At 47.3% G+C, this 18,724-nt stretch overlaps 1 protein-coding gene across 1 annotated transcript in view; it reads right to left on the reverse strand.

Annotated features, from left to right (window-relative positions):
- LOC127575014 (TOG array regulator of axonemal microtubules protein 2-like) overlaps positions 1 to 18,724 on the reverse strand; it is a 102,550-nt gene that overhangs the window by 65,697 nt on the left and 18,129 nt on the right. Inside the window, exon 3 of the mRNA XM_052024607.1 lies at positions 17,107 to 17,394. Within this exon, the coding sequence (XP_051880567.1) occupies positions 17,107 to 17,181 (75 nt within the window). The 5' untranslated portion in view covers positions 17,182 to 17,394. The remainder of the gene's footprint in view (positions 1 to 17,106; positions 17,395 to 18,724) is intronic.

The following is an 18,724-nucleotide window of genomic DNA, read 5'->3' on the forward strand; positions in this document are numbered from 1 at the left end:
TATCAACATTCCTTAGCACCCTACCATTTACCCTACCCCTATTTGACTTCCCAAAATGCATCATCTGGTACTTGTCGGGATTAAATTCCATCTGCTAACATGCCGCCCAAATTTCTATCTGACCCATACCTCGCTGTAGCTTTCCACAACCTTCCTCGCTATCTACAACGCCACCAACCTTCATGTCATCCTCAGACTTACTATTAATACCTCTGACATTTGCATCCAAGTCATTAATATATATCACAAACAACAAGGTCCCAGCACCGACCCCTGCGGTACACCACTGGTCAAAGACTTCCAATCAGAAAAGCATCCTTCCACCACTACCCTCTGTCACCGAGCTAATTTTGGGTCCACTTAGCCAGCTCACCTTGGATCCCATGTGACTTAACCTTCTGTATCAGCCTACAATGCGGGACCTTGTCAAAAGCCTTACCATGGGCCACATAGACAATGCCTGCTGCTCTGCCTTCATCAATCTTCTTAGTGACCTCCTCAAAAATCTCAATCAAGTCAGTGAGGTGGGATTTCTCCCGCACAAAGCCAGGCTGACCATCCCTGATCAGCCTCTGCCTTTCCAAATGTATATAAATACTATTCCTTCGGATTTTGTCCAGTAATCTCTCTACCTCCTGTAAGGCTCACTGGCTTAGTTACTGGTTTCTCCCTGTTGTCCTTCTTAAGTAAAGGAACAATAATACAATGTGCCGTCCAACTGTTTCTCTCCTGTTCCTTCATTGGTTTTCCTCCAGTATTGACGGCTTTTTTTTTATCAGGTCATATGTTGGGACCTGGGGCCAGGATCTATTGCCCTTGAGAAGGTGGTGGGTGAGCCACCTTGTTGAACCATTGCAGTCCTTCTGGTGAAGGTACTCACGTGGTGCATTGGGGAGCAAGTTCCAGGATTTGGATAGGGTGGTGGTGAATGAATGGTGATATATTTCCAGATCAGGATGGTGCACGACTTGGAGGGGAACCTGCAGATGGTGGTGTTCCCATGCACCTGCTGCCCTTGTCCTTGCTGGTGGCAGAGGGCACGGGTTTGGGTGTTGATTCAAGGTGTTCAAGATCACAAGATCACAAGGCAAGGGAGCAGAAGTAGGCCATTCGGTCCATCGAGTCTGCTCCAAAGAAAAGAAAGGGAAAAAGAAAAAGAAATGAGAAATGGGGGAAAAAGTCTGCTCCATGAGCTAAAGGGAAAAAAAGCACTATTCCTTTCTAGCCCCGATTTCCGGCCTTATCCCCATATCCCTTGACTAATTAGATACCTATCTATCTCCTCCTTAAACGCCTCCAATGATCGGACCTCCACTGCGGTACGTGGCAAAGAATTCCATAAATTCACTACTCTCTGGCTAAAGAAATTTCTCCTCATCTCTGCTTTAAACCGGTACCCTCTAATTCTAAGATTGTGCCCTTTGGTCTTGGACTCACCCACCAAGGGTGACCAGCTTGGCCACATCTGCTCTGTCCAGTCCTTTCAACATTCTAAATGTTGCTATGAGGTCCCCTCTCATTCTTCTGTACTCCAGTGAGTACTGTCCAAGAGCAGACAAACGCTCATCATATGTAGGCCCTTTCATTCCGGGAATCATCCTCGTGTTGTTGCAGTGGCCTGGGCAAGTAACTACAGTGCATTCTGTTGATGGTACACACTGCAGCCATGGTGTGAATGAATGCTTAGGGCAATAGATGGAACGCCAATCAAAGCAACATTGGCAAAAACATTAAACAGAGGCTAGGTCTCCCCTCTGAAGGTAAAAAGATCCCATGTCATAATTAGTGATATTTATCCAGCAATCAATATTTAGGCAATATATCCTTTAGTCATCATTTTTAGGAATAAATTACTTGCTCACCATCATACTGTTGTCTTTAAGAGGTTGCTACGGGCAAATTGCTGCCATTACAACAGAGCTCTTCGAAGCTAAGTCATTACCTGCAGTGTTTTGGTGGGGGCCTCCAGTTGTAATGCCACACACACCCAGCAGAAGGAGAATGCCATGGACATAGCATTAGTCATTGGGTTAAACCCAGGCTCCAATACTTGGCCAGAAATGAAGGAAACAAATACAGATAGTTCCATTTCAGATTGCTTTAAAGGCAGATGATGTTCAAATCAACAACCAGCTTTGGAGTAACCTCATCGCAGTTTACAAAATTATGAGAGTTACAGATAGGATGGATAGAGTCTTTTTTCCAAGGTAATATGTCAAATACTAGAGGGCAAAGCTTTAAGGTGAGAGGGGTGAAATTTAAAGGAGATGTGTGGGGCAAGTTTTTTCACACAGAGAGCGGTAGGTGCCTGGAATGCGCTGCTAGGAGCGGTAGAGGAAGCAGATATAACAGTGGCATTTAAGAGGCATTTAGACAGGCACATGAACAGGCAGGGAATTGGTAATTGGTAATTTTTTATTATTGTCACATGTACCGAGGTACAGTGAAAAACTTTGTTTTGCATGCCGTCCGTACAGATCATTTCATCACATCAGTGCATCGGGGTAAAACAATAACAGAATGCAGGATAGTCTTGCAGTTATAGAGAACATGCAGTGCAGGTAGACAATAAGGTGTGAGACCGTGACGAGGTAGATTGTGAGGTCAAGAGTCCATCTTATCATACAAGAGTCCATTCAGTGGTCTTATAACAGCCGGGATAGGAGCCTGGTGGTATGTGTTTTCAGGCTTTTGTATCTTCTGCACGATGGGAGTGGAGAGAACAGAGAATGTTCAGGGTGGGAGATGGAGGGATATGGATCACGTGCAGGCAGATGGCATCAGTTTAATTTGACACTGTGTTCGGCACAATCGTGGGCCGCTGTACTGTTCTACATTCTACATTTTATGTTCTAAGCTGGGCGAGTAACTACACTGCATTTTGTGGGTGATGCACATAGTAAATGGTGGTGAAGGGAGTAAATGGTTTGAGGTCTTGGCTTCAGACAGGCATTGAAGATGAAACCTATTCCATTCCTTTTAAACAAACAACACTTGGATAATTCCTGCTCCAACAACAACTTCCAATGGCTCAGGATCAAATCTGAAGCATTCTCAGGCACGGGTTTATCAGGAGCAACATCTCACCAACAAAACCCTGGGAACACTTTTATGTATAATTGAATCTGGGACTTCAATTTGCCTACAAGAGTTGCTGATCTCCACACTCCCCGGTGTGCTGTTGTGCATCCTATCACTTGGTACCACCGAAAGATCGAAGAAATTCAACATTCGAGGACAGCGCATGCATGAAAATCCATTGTCAGTTATACTCACCACTGCACAATTAGTTTCATTGAAATTAAGGCACTTTCCATTTTAAGTACTTTAAACATTTAAGAATATATATATAAAGTTGTATATCATTTGTGTACATTTGTCACAGTACAGGAGGCCTTCTAGCCTGTTGACAACCATCCCATTCCAGCTCATTGTAGAAGAATCCAGTCAGTCCCATTCCTTCCCTTTTCCTCATTTTCCCTGTTTACCCAATTAAGAAAATACAATTATTATATCTTAACTACAAATATAGCTTAAATTTAGCAGTTTATATGCCTGAGACTTATGGAGCCCATCCTCAAGACCACCTGGAATAGTTAACCAACTTCAGTGCTCTCTCCGAGGTCAACAGCCCCGGTCTCGAAGCCCCAGATTGGTAATGTTCCAGACTGGTAATGTTGGACTGTCTCTCTGCTGCTCTGAGCTCTGTCGGGGATAAAAGATTACCAGGGGACAGAGGAAATAACGTACTCAAAACTTCCTTGAAGAAATTCAACATCTGCACTGACTCTTGGGCAACACTGACTCATGAAACTAAAGCAAAATGGCAGAAATCTGATATGGAAACAGAAAATCCTGGTAATGCTCATCAGGTCAGGCAGCAAGTGTAGATAGAGAAACAAGGGCCAATGTTCCAAGTCTGAGACCCTTCATCATACTGACCTGCTGAGCATTACCAGCATTTTCCAATTTTATTTCCAATCCTCTGTCCCATAATCATTCATAAAGGAGAAGGAGCATTCAGGATGGTTTAAGAACCTCGAGTCCATGTATCAGGAGCACACAGAGGCCCTGTGTAAGCAGTGGAAGGAGTGCACCACCCTCACAAACCACCCACACACCTGCCCCAGTGCCACCTCCTGCCCCATCCCTGGCAGAGTCTGCAGTTCCCACGTCAGCCACCTCAGAACCCACATAACCGGAGAGGAAGCAAAGTCATCCCGAGGCTGTGCCCCAGAAGAAGAAAGATTGTGCGTCAGTCACAAGGAGACACGGTTCCAGGAATGGGAGGGAAAATAGAAAGGGGTCAGGGTGGAGGTAGTTACAGAGTTCTCCTGTCATGGTATGGAAGACATTCCCTATAGGGAGGTTCAACACATTCAGGGCATTGTTTAAAAGGTCTGAGCAGCATCTGATCTTCCATTCCCGCCCTGCTCCAACCTGTGCCCCTCCAGTCAGCAGTCACTGCCCTGGAGCAACACCGTCACAAGAACATCAGAAATTGAAGCTGATGAAGGCCATTCAGCCCCTCAAGCCTGCTCCCATTCAATAAGACAGGCTGACCTTTAGCCTCAGTGCCACCTCCCCGCATTAGCCGCAGATCCCTTGATTCATATTCAAAAATCTATCGATCTCAGTCGTGAAGGTAGGACCCTCAGGAGCAATGATGTACTCAAAGATCTTGGGATCCAAGTCCATAGCTCCCAGAAAGCGGTCACACTGGTGGATAGGATAGTAAAGAAGGTGAGTGGCATGCTTGCCTTCATTGATCAGGGCATTGAGTGTAAGAGACACACGGCAGGTCAGGCAGTGTCTGTACAGAGAGGAACTGGGTGATCATATCCAGACAATGATAGATCTTCCACTTGAAACCGATTCTGAAGAAGTGTTACTGGCCTAAAACATTAACTCTCATTTCTCTCTCCACAGGTCTGCTGAGTGTTTCCAGCATTTGCTGCTTTTAATCCAAGTTTTGCTTCTATTCCAGGACTGACGCATGATCAGCAAGGTGAACACTCAGACAGGTAGCCCAGCACCTAGTCCTCTTTCAACATGTGGTTCGGTGAACACACTACGTGCCAAACGCTGCACTTGTAGTATAACCTTGTACAGCTCATTTGCACAAAGTGAGACTTAAAAATCGCCAAAAGCAAATTTCATTGACATACATCTAAAGTGTCAGCTTGCAAACATTATTTTTTCTCAGGAGGTTATTTCCAATGGTAGATACCAGCAGGTAATATAATTGTTGGGTTTATCTACGCAGCTGAGACCTGTCAAAGAAAGCTGTAGGCACGTTAAGAGCTATGATCAGTGCATTTCCAGGTATCCACTTACTTTATAATTTGGATGTAACCAGAGCTATATTGTGTACTGGAATGTGGACCTCCTGCTGAATGGACTAGAATCTGGAATGTGCCGCATTTCTCTGTACATTTCCGGCAACCAGCCTCCCCTCCGTGGACTCTGTCTACACTTCTCGCTGCCTCAGAACAGCAGCCAGCATAATCAAGGACCCCACCCGCCCCGGTCATCCCCTCTTCTCCCCCTTCCCATCGGGCAGAAGGTACAAAAGCTTGAGAAAACGCACCACCAGGCTCAAGGACAGCTTCTATCCAACTGTTATAAGACTCTTGAATGGACCTCTTGTACATTAAAAATGAACTCTTGATCTCTCAATCTACCTCATCATGGCCCTTGCACTTTGTTGTCTGCCTGCACTGCACTTTCTCTGTAACTGTAACACTTTATTCTGCATTCTGTTATTGCTTTTCCCTTGTACTACCTCAATGCACTGATGTTTTGAAATGATCTGTATGGATGGTTTGCAAAACTGTTTTTCACTGTATCTCGATACATGTGAAAATAATTACCCAATTCCAATCAATTGGAAAGTATCCCTCATCCACTGATAGGCTGACGTTGACAGGATGGAGGTTCGATGTGGCTTTGATGAGCAGATACTTAGGGCTCACAACCACACCACACACCACACACCACAATGATGCCAGTGCTGGGCGGTGCCACCCACTTCAGCTTGACGTCATGTGGTTTCCCCGTGACATTCCTTGGCCATTGTCATTGCCCATCACAGACTCAGTTCCCCTAGCAATGTTTGCATCTATTCTGTTCCCAGGGCACGAACAACACAGGCAGGGCAAGCATTTATCACCCATCTCTGATCGTCCCTGAGTGCAGTGGCTTGCCATTTCGGAGTCAGTCACATTACTGAGGGCCCAGTATCACATATAGGCCACACTTCCTTACCGAACGGACCTAAGTGAACCAGATGGGGTTTTACAACAACCTGATACTTTCATGGTCATCAGTGCCAAGGCCTGTGTTCCAGGGTATTCACTGAAGTTAAATCCCATAGTGAGATTTGAACCACAACCCTTGAATTGTTAGAACAGACCTCTGGATTACTAGTCCGGTAGCCTACCACTGCACCACCATCGTACCCTTCTGAAATTGAACCAGTTTCAACCTTGGTGCCATTTTAACTCCCAGTTGACCTTGGGACTTCCTAACCCTACATTCAATAAAACCACCTCTCGACCTCTGTGCCATTGTCCAGCTGCTGAAACCATTCATTTCATTGATTACGCCCAGGTCCGACTCTTCTAATTCACTACAAAAAACAAACTGCTGGAGGAACTCAGGGGGTCAGGCAGCATCTGTGGAGGCAAAGGGATGGCCGATGTGATGGATGGAGACCCAGCATCAGGACCTGCTGAGTTCCTCCAGATGACAGTATCTGCAGCCTCTCGTGTCTCCAGCCCTGTAATTCACTCCCGGGTGGCCTCTCTCTTTCTGCTTATGGTTATCCAAGCGTCTGCTGCCCTTGTGCCAACTTGCATCAATCTATTTCCCCATCACCCCATACATAGCAACTGGAAGCAGGATGAGGCCTTTCAGTCCCTTGTGCCTGCTCCACCGTTCATTAAGATCACGTCCGATCTTTTTATCTCAACGTCACGTCTTTACGATTGGTAAATTGGTTTATTACTGTCACACGTACCGAGGTACTGTGTAAAACTTTGTCTTGCATACCATTCGTACAGGTCAATTCATTACACAGTATATTGAGGTAGTACAGGGTAAAAACAATAATAGAATACAGAGTAAAGTGTCACAGCTACAGGGAAGTGCAGTGCAGGTAGACAATAAGGTGCAAGGTAAAACGAGGTAGATTGTGAGGTCAAGAGTCCATCTCATCATATAAGGGAACCGTTCAATAGTCTTATCACAGTGGGATAGAAGCTGTCCTTGAGCCTGGTGGTACGTACTTTCAGGCTTTTGTATCTCCTGCCCGATGGAATGGGGGAGAAGAGAGAACGTCCTCACCTCCATTCCTGAATGTCCCGAAACCCATATCCCTTGATCCCCTTGATATCTCAATCTATCCATCAACCTCTTGAAAATCCTTAGGGACTGAGCATCCACAGCTCTTTTGGGTGGGGAATTTCCAAGATTCACTGCCCTCTAGGCAAAGAAATCTCTTCAAATCTCAGTGCTGAATGGCCGACCCCTTATTTTGAGACAATGCCCCTGGTTCAGGACACCCCATCCATGGGAAACTTCTACCTATTCTCTCAAGGTTCATAAGTATTCTCTATGTTTCAATGGAAATCATCTCTCATTCTTCTAAGCTCAAGGGAGTCCAGGCCTAGTCTGTTTATTCTCTCCTCATAGGACCGACCCATCCCAGGAGTCAATCTGGTGAACTAGTGATTCCTGATACACATCCATGTTTCCATATCTTCCATGGCCTCTCCCGTCCCTCCCTCCAAAACTTCCTCCTTCCCTGTAGAGGGATCAACCACAGAAACAGGCCCTTCAGCCCACTGAGTCCATGCCAACCATCAGCCGCCCATTAACACCAACCCGACATTAATCACATTCTTATTCCCCCACCCAACCCCACCCCCAGATTCTACCAGCCAAGCACTTATTATGGACAATTTACAGTGACCCATTAACCTACCAATCCGCATATCTTTGGATGTACCAGAGCACCCAGGGGAAACCCTCATGGTCACAGGGAGAATGTGCAAACTCCACGCAGACAGCACCCGAGGTCAGGATTGAACTTGGGCCTCTGTCACCATGAGACAACGGATCTACTAGCTGCGCCACTGTGCCGTCCATAACCCTCCGATATCGGCACGTTTACTTCCAACCACCCCCTGTTCTGAACTTAATCACTGCACCAGTGGCGAACATGCCTTCAGGTCTGATGAGCTGTGCGATGGTGAGGGAGAAGGTACATGGATTGTTTAATTCCAACACTCAGTGCAGGGGTAAAAAGGTAAAAGCACGAGTGTGTGCTGTAGACCCCCGTGAGCCTGCTCCATCATTCACCACGGATGATCCTTTACCTCACCCACTTCCCTGCCTGATCTCCACGTCACCCGATTCCCTCAATGTCAACAAAACTAAAGAGCTGGTCATTGACTTCAGGAAAGGTGGCGGTGTACATACACCTGTCTATGTCAATGGTGCTGAGGTCGAGAGGGTTGACAGCTTCAAGTTCCGGGGAGTGAACATCACCAACAGCCTGTCCTGGTCAAATCACATAGATGCCAGGGCCAAGAAAGCTCACCAGCGCCTCTACTTCCTCAGAAGGCTAAAGAAATTCGGTTTGTTCCCTTTGACTCTCACCAACTTTTACCGATGCACCATAGAAAGCATCCTATCTGGACATATCACAGCTTGGTACGGCAACTGCTCTGCCCAGGACCGCAAGAAACTGCAGAGAGTTGTCGACACAGCCCAGCGCATTACAGACACCAGCCTCCCCTCCTTGGACTCTGTCTTTACCTCTCGCTGTCTTGGTGTAGCAGCCAGCATAATCAAAGACCCCACCCACCCGGGACACTCTCTCTTCTCTCCTCTTCCATCAGGTAGAAGATACAGGAGCCTGAGGACACGCACCACCAGACTTAAGGACAGCTTCTACCCCACTGTGATAAGACTATTGAACGGTTCCCTTATACAATGAGATGGACTATGACCTCACGATTTACCTTGTTGTGACCTCACACCTTATTGCACTGCACTTCCTCTGTAGCTATAACACTTTACTCTGTACTGTTATTGTTTTTACCTGTACTACCTCAATGCACTCTGTACTAACTCAATGTAACTGCACTGTGTAATGAATTGACCTGTACGATCGGTTTGTAAGACAAGCTTTTCACTGTACCTCGGTACAAGTGACAATAATAAACCAATACCAATACCAATCTAACAATCATGAACATGCTCAGCATCCACAGCCTCCCCGAGCTACAGAATTCCAAAGATTAACCATCCTCTGCATCTCAGTCCCAAATAAATCCCTTATCCAGACGCAGATCCCCAGTTCCGGACTCCCAAAGCTGAGAAAACAGACTCAATCTTCTAAACCCAGTGGGCACAGCCAAGTTCACTCAATCTGTCTTCTTTGGACAACCCCTCATCCCAGGAATCAGCTAGCAAGTGATAAAAGAGTGGATTGCGAGGCTTTGGAAGTGGACAGCATGAACAATTTGGCTCTGCAGATTACCACAGGAGTGGATAATTGGCAGGCGTTATTGCTCGGGGATCTTGGGGTGCAGGTCCGTTGCTCCCTGAAATTGGCCACGCAAGCAGATAGACTGACAAAGAAGACGTGTTGCCTTCAATGATCGGGGTGTCGAGTATAAGAGTCAGGAACTCATGTTGCAGCTATATGAAACTTTGGTTAGGCTGCACTTGGAGTAAGGATAAGACAAGACATCTTTATTAGTCACATGTACATCGAAACACACAGTGAAATGCATGTTTTGTGTGGAATGTGCTGGGGGCAGCCCACAAGTGTCGCCACGCTTCCGGTGCCAACATAGCATGCCCACAACTTCAGAACCCGTACGTCTTTGGAATGTGGGAGGAAACCGGAGCACCCGGAGGAAACCCACGCAGACACAGGGAGAACATACAAACTCCTTACAGACAGAGGCCGGAATTGAACCCGGGTCACTGGCGCTGCAACAGCGTGACGCTAACTGCTGCACTACTGTGCCTGCCATTATATATTTAATGATTTGGCTTCAACTACTTTCGTTGGTAGAGGATCCCACAGGTTCACCAGCCTTTGGGAGAAGAGATTTCTCCTCATCTCGCTCTTGTACGGCTTACCCCTTATCTTTAGACTGTGACCTCTGGTCTTGGATTCCCCCAACATCGGGAACATCTTTCCTGCATCTAATCTGCCCAGTCCTGCTAGAATTTTGTAGGGAGAGGTCAAGAGGTGACAATACAGAGGTATATAAAATCATGGGGGAGCATGGATGGTCTCAGCCTTTTCCCCAGGGTAGGGGAGTCTAAAACTAGACAGCAGAGATTTAAGGTGAGAGAGGAAAGACTTGAAAGGGACCCGAGAGGAAGCTTTTTTCACACAGAAGGTGGTGGGTATACAGAGTGAGCTACCATAGGAAGCTGTACAGGTGGATACTATAACAATGGTCAAAAGACATTTAGATAGGTACATGGACAGAAAACCGCCACACTACCGTGCCTGCCCATCATGTGTATTTCTGGCTGCCCCATTACAGGAAGGATGTGGAGGCTTTGGAAAAGGTGCAGAGAAGGTTTACCAAGATGCTGCCTGGATTAGAGGGCATGCACAATAAGGAGAGGTTGGACAAGCTTGGGTTGTTTTCTCTGGAGCATCAGAGGCTGAGGGGAGACCTGATAGAAGTTTATAAAATCATGAATGGCATAGATCGGGGAGGCAGTCAGAATCTTTTTCCCAGGGTAGAACTGTCAAATTCTAGAGGACGTGTTTAAGGCGAGAGGGGGACAGTTTAAAGGAGATGTGAGGGGCAAGTATTTTACACAGAGTGTGGTGGGTGCCTGGGTGGGACAGCCAGGGGTGGTGGTGGAAGCAGATACGATAGTGGCATTTCAGTTCTTCAGGGGAGGAAACCTCACGATCTACCTTGTTGTGACCTTGCACCTTATTGCACTGCACTTCCTCTGTAGCTGTGACACTTTGTACTGTTATTGTTTTTACCTGTACTACCTCAATGCACTCTGTACTAACTCAATGTAATTGCATTGTGTAATGAATTGACCTGTATGATCGGTATGCAAGACAAGCTTTTCACTGTACCTCGGTACAGGTGACAATAATAAACCAATACCAATTTTAAGCAGCTTTTAGATAGACAGATGAATATGCAGGAAATGGAGGGATATGGATCACGTGCAGGCAGAAGGGACTTAGTTTAACTTGGCATCATGTTCGTTGCAGACATTGTGGGCCAAAGGCCCTTTTCCTGTCCTGTTCTATGTTCAATAACCATCCTAGCAGACTGAATTGGAGTAGGTGGTTACCATAGAACCATAGAACAATACAGCACAATACAGGCCCTTCGGCCCACCATGTTGTGCTGACCTTTAAACCACGCCTAAGACTATCTAACCCCTTCCTCCCACATATCCCCCTATTTTAAATTCCTCCATATGCTTACCTAACAATCTCTTGAACTTGACCAACGTATCTGCCTCCACCACTACCCCAGGCAGCGCATTCCATGCACCAACCACTCTCTGGGTGAAAAACCTCCCTCTGATATCTCCCTTGAACTTCCCACCCATTACTTTAAAGCCATGCCCTCTTGTATTGAGCATTGGTGCCCTGGGAAAGGGGCGCTGGATGTCTACTCTATCTATTCCTCTTAATGTTTTGTACACCTCTATCATGTCTCCTCTCATCCTCCTTCTCTTCAAAGAGTAAAGCCCTAGCTCCCTTAGTCTCACCTCATAATCCATGCTCTCCAATCCAGGCAGCATCCCGGTAAATCACTTCTGCACCCTTTCCAAGGCTTCCACATCCTTCCTGTAATGAGGCGACCAGAGCTGGACACAGTTCTCCAAGTGCGGTCTAACCAGAGTTTTGTAAAGCTGCATCATTACCTCGCGGCTCTTAAACTCGATCCCATGACTTATGAAAGCTGACATCCCATAAGCTTTCTTAACTACCCTATCCACCTGTGAGGCAACTTTCAGGGATCTGTGGATATGAACCCCCAGATCCCTCTGCTCCTCCACACTACCCAGAATCCTGCCATTAACCTTGTACTCCGCCTTAGAGTTTGTCTTTCCAAAGTGTACCACCTCACACTTCTCCGGATTGAACTCTATCTGAAACCTCTCAGCCCAGCTCTGCATCCTATCAATATCCTTCTGCAAGCTTCGACAGTCTTCCACACCATCACCAACCTTTGTGTCATCTGCAAACTTGCTAACCCACCCTTCCACCCCCTCATCCAAGTCATTAATAAATATCACGAAAAGTAGAGGTCCCAGAACCGATCTTTGTGGTCACAGCCCTCCAATCCGAATGCACTCCCTCCACCACAACCTTCTGCTTTCTACAGGCAAGCCAATTCTGAATCCACATGGCCAAGCATCCCTGGATCCCGTGCCCTCTGACCTTCTGAGAAGCCGACCATGTGGAACCTTGTCAAACGCCTTACTAAGATCCATGTAGACCACATCTACTGCACTACCCTCATCAATCTTCCTGGTCACCTCCTCAAAGAACCCTATCAGGCTTGTGAGACATGATCTTCCCTTCACAAAGCCATGCTGGCTGAATTAGTCCATGGTTCTCTAAATGCTCATAGATCCTATCTCTTAGAATTCTTTCCAACAGCTTGCCCACCACCGACGTAAGGCTCACAGGTCTGTAATTCCCTGGACTATCCCTACTACCTTTCTTGAGCAAGGGGACAACATTTGCCACCTTGCAATCCTCCGGTACCATTCCCGTGGACGACGAGGACTCAAAGATCCTAGCCAATGGTTCAGCAATCTCCTCCCTTGCCTTGCGGAGCAGTCTGGGGAATATTCCATCAGGCCCCGGGGACTTATCTGTCCTAATATCTTCTAACAGCTCCAAATGTCATCCCAATTTACACTCTCAAGTTCTAGCTTTATAGCCTCATAATTTGCCTTTCCCCATTTAAATACCTTCCCGTCCTCTCTGCTCCTATCCTTGTCCATGACAATACTAAAGGTTAGGGAGCAGTGGTCACTGTCCCCCAAATGCTCACCCACCGAGAGATCTGTCACCTGATCCGGTTCATTACCTAATACTAGATCTAATATGGCATTCCCTCTAGTCGGCCTGTCAACATACTGTGACAGGAATCCGTCCTGGACACACTTAACAAGCTCTGCCCCGTCTAAACCTTCGGTACTAAGCAGGTGCCAATCAATATTTGGGAAGTTGAAGTCTCCCATGATAATAACCCTGTTATTCTTCCACCTTTCCAAAATCTGCCTCCCAATCTGCTCCTCAGTATCACTGCTGCTACCTGGGTTACGTTACTGGAAAAACAACTAAAGCCTGAACAATCGATCTACGGACATAGGTTTGACTCCCATCGTGGCAGCTGGGGAACTTATATTCCAAGTTGAAGATTTAAATGACCGGCCTCCTACCTTGTACCATAGTGAGGTGTGCCTGAATTTCTTCTCACACAAATTGGTGAATCTCTGGAATGCTTTAGTCTGGAGGGATGTGGAGCCCAGATCATTGGGGATATTTAATGAGGTAATAGATCTTTTTTTTTAAAGGGATCAGTGACTTGAGGGCTTTGGGGAACAGCAGAGAAGAGGAGATGAAGCCTGAGGTAGATCAGCGATGATCATTTGTCTGAGGTGCCGAGTGGCCTACCCCTGCTCCTATTTACTCCTATGTTCTCAGGTTCCAGATAAACCTGGTGTTTAAGAAGATACGCTCAGTAAGGTTACCCGTAATGCAGTGGCACAGCTGGTAGAGCCGCTGCCTTCACAGCTCCAGCGACCCAGGTTTGATCCTGACCTCTGGCGCTGTCTGTGTGGAGTTTGCACGCTCCCCCTTTCGATCATGTGGATCACCCCTGGATGGTCCAGTTTCCTCCCGCATCCCAAAAATGTGCAGCTCGGCAGGTTAACTGGGTACTGAAAATTACTCCCAGGCGGTTGAATTCTGGGGGGGGGTGGGGGGGGGGGCAGTGGGGGAGTCGCTGGGAATGTGGGAGGATTTTTAAAAAAACAGGGATTAATGTAGGATGAGTGTAAATGGTTGGCTGATGGTCAGTATGGGCTCAGTGGGCCGAAAGGCCTGTTTCTGTGGTGTGTGACTCTGCGACCACGAAACTACCACCATCATAAAAGTCCATCCTGTTCATAATGTTGTTCAGGAGAGGAAACCTGCTGTGCCTACCCTATCTAACCCCAGACCCACAAAGGGGGTTGACCTTTGACTGAGTTCAGGGGAAAGTAAGGGATGGACAATAAGTGCCTGTATTGTGGAGGGTCGAGGCTGTCATGTGACAACACTGCCGTTACCTGGTCGGAAGACACACCACTGCCAATCAAGGTTTGGCCCCGCCCCCACCCATCAGCACACACCTGGCCATTGGCCTTTTTAAATTACCTGGGCTGGACCCCGCAGGCCTCCAGTGCTATAAAGAGTGCCACGTGCTTGGCTTGGCCTCTCTGCCTCTGAGGGATTCACCTGCTTCGCTCCAGGCCGAGCACTGTGAAATGGCGCGGGAGAAATCATTGATGAGGTGTGCATTGCTTAAGGGTTGGGAGCATCTTAGTTAGTATCCCTGGTAGCATAGAGCCATACCTGCATTGAGTCAAGGGGTCAAGGGGTCAAGGGGTGGCGGGTATTGTATTGCTTTTCCTTGATTTTCTGTACCCAGTTCATTTTTTGTGTGTATATGTGTGTGTCTGTGTATATATAATTTTACCCCTGTTGTGATTTTCCCACACTCACTATCAAATGTGCATTTGTGTGTTATTCCCGTTACCCTTTCCCTGCATTTGTCTTTTATAAATAAATCATTTATCTCCAAGTCTGTGTTCAGAGTCCTTGCCTCTGAGACCTCGAACCTGTTTCACATCAGTGCCAATGGTGTTCACACCCAGTGATCAAATCAATGAAAGAAATACATGCTAAATCCTGTGGGCAAAGTCATCTGTCACCCTGGGCCAGAACCAGCAAGGATGCCAATGGCTGCTTAATCTACTTGCTAACTGTACTGACTGAACGAAGAACATTGTCCGGGCTATCAGATGTTCTTTGAAGTCGCAGGAATTGGATTTTTCCAGTCAACTGGATCGTCAGATGTTGGTTGCCATACTCACCCAAAAGTGGAGGAACCTCTGACAATGGCCTGCATTTGGAAAGGCAAGGACGGATTAGGGATAGTCAGCATGGCTTTGTGTGTGGGGGGAAAATTGTGTTTTGTGAATTTAATTGAGTTTTTTTTTGAAGAGGATTGATGAGGGCAGAGGTTTATAAAATCATAAGGGGGCGCAGATAAGGTGAATGCTCACAGTCATTTCCGGGGCGCAGGGGAGTCTAAAACTAGAGGGCATGGGATTAAGGTGAGAGGGGAAAGATTTAAAGGGACCTGAGGGGCAGGTTTTCCACACAGAGGGCAGAGGGTACGTGGAACAAGCTGCCAGAGGAAGTGGTAGAGGCGGGTACAATAACAATGTTTAAAAGACAGTTGGACAGTGTCATGGATAGGAAAGGTTTAGAGGGATAAGAGTTAAATGCAAGCAAATGGGACGAGCTCAGGAAGGCATCCTGGTTGGCATGGACGAGTTGGGCTGAAGGGCCTGTTTCCATGCTGTGTTACTCTATTGCTCAATGACACTGTTCACACCATAGTGATGAAGCAGGAAGAAGAGCTTGCAATTCTACATTGCAGCATATGGCAGCCGATTTGCGCACAGCAAGCTCCCACAAATAGCAATGTGACAAAGGCCAGCTAAAAGCAGCACCACCAATGCTCACCTCCAGAACTGCTTCTGTCACCCTAGACATTTAACAATGCTGGAGGGGTGCTTGACGTAAAGAGGGCCATCAGCTAAAGTGGGCCGTCAGTCAGGCGTAACAACAACCATCTCACTCAGGGACGGGGGTGCTGATGGGCACAACTGTAAAATTCAATCCCAATTTCCATCCTGCCCTCAGTGTCACCTGCTCTATCTCTGACTTTTCTGCATCTCTCTGTCACCGTCGCAGGAGAGAGACGAGGAGAGTAGGGGAGAGAGAGACGGAGAGAGAGTAGGGGGGGAGAGAGACAGAGAGAGAGAGCAGAGGGGAGAGATACAGAGAGAGAGCAAGGGGGGGAGAGAGACAGAGAGAGAGAGCAGGGGAGAGACAGACAGAGAGAGCAGGGGGGAGAGAGAGACAGAGAGAGAGAGCAGGGGAGAGAGAGACAGAGAGAGCAGGGGGGAGAGAGAGACAGACAGACCGAGAGAGGGACAGAGAGACAGAGAGAGAGACACAGAGACCGGGGGTGGGGGGGGGGGGGGGTGAGAGAGAGACAGAGAGAGAGAGCAGGGGAGAGAGAGACAGAGAGAGCAGGGGGGAGAGAGAGACAGACAGACCGAGAGAGGGACAGACAGACAGAGAGAGAGACACACAGAGACCAGGGGTGGGGGGGGGAGAGAGAGACAGAGAGAGTGAGCGCGAGGGGGGAGAGAGTGAAGGGAAGAGAGAGCGGGGGGAGAGAGAGAGCAAGGGGGAGAGTGAAGGAGATGGAGAGAAAGAGAAGAGGGAGCAGGAGAGAGGAGAGCAAGAAAGAGAGGGAGGAAGAGGGAGGAAGAGGGAGGAAGAGTGAAAATGAGAGAAAGATAAAGCAGGAGAACAAGAAAAAATACTTTTACTTACACATTTAAACATTCACAACCTCTTGCGACATCACAAGGTGTTGCAGAGAATAAAGAACTTTTGTAATGTAGAAAACACGACAGTAAATTTATGCAAAGCAAGCTCCCATAAACAAGACCCTAAAGACCACTTTTATAATGTTGGCAGAAATGCGGACAAAACCGGGGTAACTTCCTGGGGCTTCCTGGAGACGGGATCTCTTACATCCACCAGAGGGGACAGGCAAGGCCTTGGCTTAACATCTCAAGAGGGAGGTGACAAGGAGGCCTGGTTGGAATGGCCACCGGGACACGTGAGTGAGTATTTGAAGCTTCACAGGTGGGTGGTAATTCGCAGGGTATTAGGACCAGTCATTCCCTTACACAAATACCTTAAATGCCACGCACACTGACCTCTGCAGCTGCACACTCCACTAGCATTTGTTCTTGCTGCTTGCCAACTTTGGTCCCCTTGAGGTTCTCCTTCATCTCATTTCATGCGGGCCAGAGGCGGGAAGCCCAGCAGCTGACCACCGAGCCTGATGTCCTGCCACATGCCACTAGCGCTGTGGGCCAGAGCTTTTACAAAACGCAGTCAGACGTTCCGTGAAGTTAAAGTAAACAGGAACAGGTACAGAACAAACAGCGTTGCATAGCAACCATGAACCTAAGTGGGCGGTCAGAACGTTGCAAGGATTAGGTCTGAAAGGAATAACAGATCACATAATTATTGTAAAACGGTAGTTAACAGTGTGTGTACCTGACAACTAATACGGCAGTCTTTGTTCTTCCCTCACCGGGGGTTTAATATTGCTGCATACACAGATGATCATTCTCCGGAATAATATTCCAAACAAATCCACAGTCTGACACATTCCCAGTGGGATTCAGGAGAAAACCCAGTGGAAAACTTGGAATGTATGAGAGAAAACCAGCTCCAACAAGATTCCATGACCAGACACATTATCTTCCCCTCCCTTTTCAACATTTCAAAGGGACCGAATCCCTAGACTGCTCCTGTCTTTACTTACTAATTCCCTTTCTTACAGCACTTCCTCATGAACCCTAAGACGTCTTTTGACCTTTTCCATTTTAACTGGCCTGGGACCCGAATAAAGTCTTTTCAGGTGAAGCAGTGTTCACTAGTGAACTGCATTCGGTGTTCTCAATGTGGTCTCCTCTACACTGGAGAAGCCAGACGCAGATTGGGCAATCAATTTGCGAAGCACTTGCATTCAGGACCCTGTTGCCTGCCATTTTGATTCTCCATCCAACTCCCACTTAATGTGGCCTCCTGCACTATAATCGAGGCCCAGTGCAAGTCTGAGGAACAACACCTCATCTTGCCTGGGCACATTGCAGTCTTCCGGACTTAGTCTCGAATTCCCCAACTTCAGGTAACTTGCTTTCTCTGTCTGTATCAGAACTGTCCATTTCTGCTGTAAGACGTCCATTGTGATACTAGCTCAGTTTTTCTCTTGCCACTAGCACAGCCTGACCTGCAACTTTTTACATTCCCTTGTTTGCATTCTCACCCTCTAACTGCCCCCGATTAACCAAATGATGTTCAATTTATCCCTTTAGCAATCCTGGCCTCTCCCTAATACAGATATTTCCTTTGTCCTATCCAGCCTTCCCCCACCCTGATGCAGGGTTTTGCCGTGAAATGTCGACAATTCCTCTCCCCACAGATGATGCTCAACCCACTGAGTTCCTCCAGCAGATTGTTTGTTGCTCCAGATTCCAGCACCAGCAGTCTCTTGTGTCTCCATTTTACTACCCCACTGCAAAGTCTCTTCAGGGTATGCCCACTTTGAAGTTTCTGTCCTCTCTTCGATGGGAGTTCTGTGAGCCCCTCTCTCACTGCTCCCTCTCTGTGCTTTCCTAATGCAGAATCTCAACCCGAAACATCAACAATTCCTTCTCCCCCAACCCCCCGCAGATGCTGCTCGACCCACTGAGTTCCTCCAGCAGATTGTTTTTTGCTCCACATTCTGGCATCTGCAGTCTCTTGTTCCTCCCCTATCCTTTT

The sequence above is a fragment of the Pristis pectinata genome, chromosome 10 (assembly GCF_009764475.1).
Source record: "Pristis pectinata isolate sPriPec2 chromosome 10, sPriPec2.1.pri, whole genome shotgun sequence".
NCBI lineage: Eukaryota > Metazoa > Chordata > Chondrichthyes > Rhinopristiformes > Pristidae > Pristis > Pristis pectinata.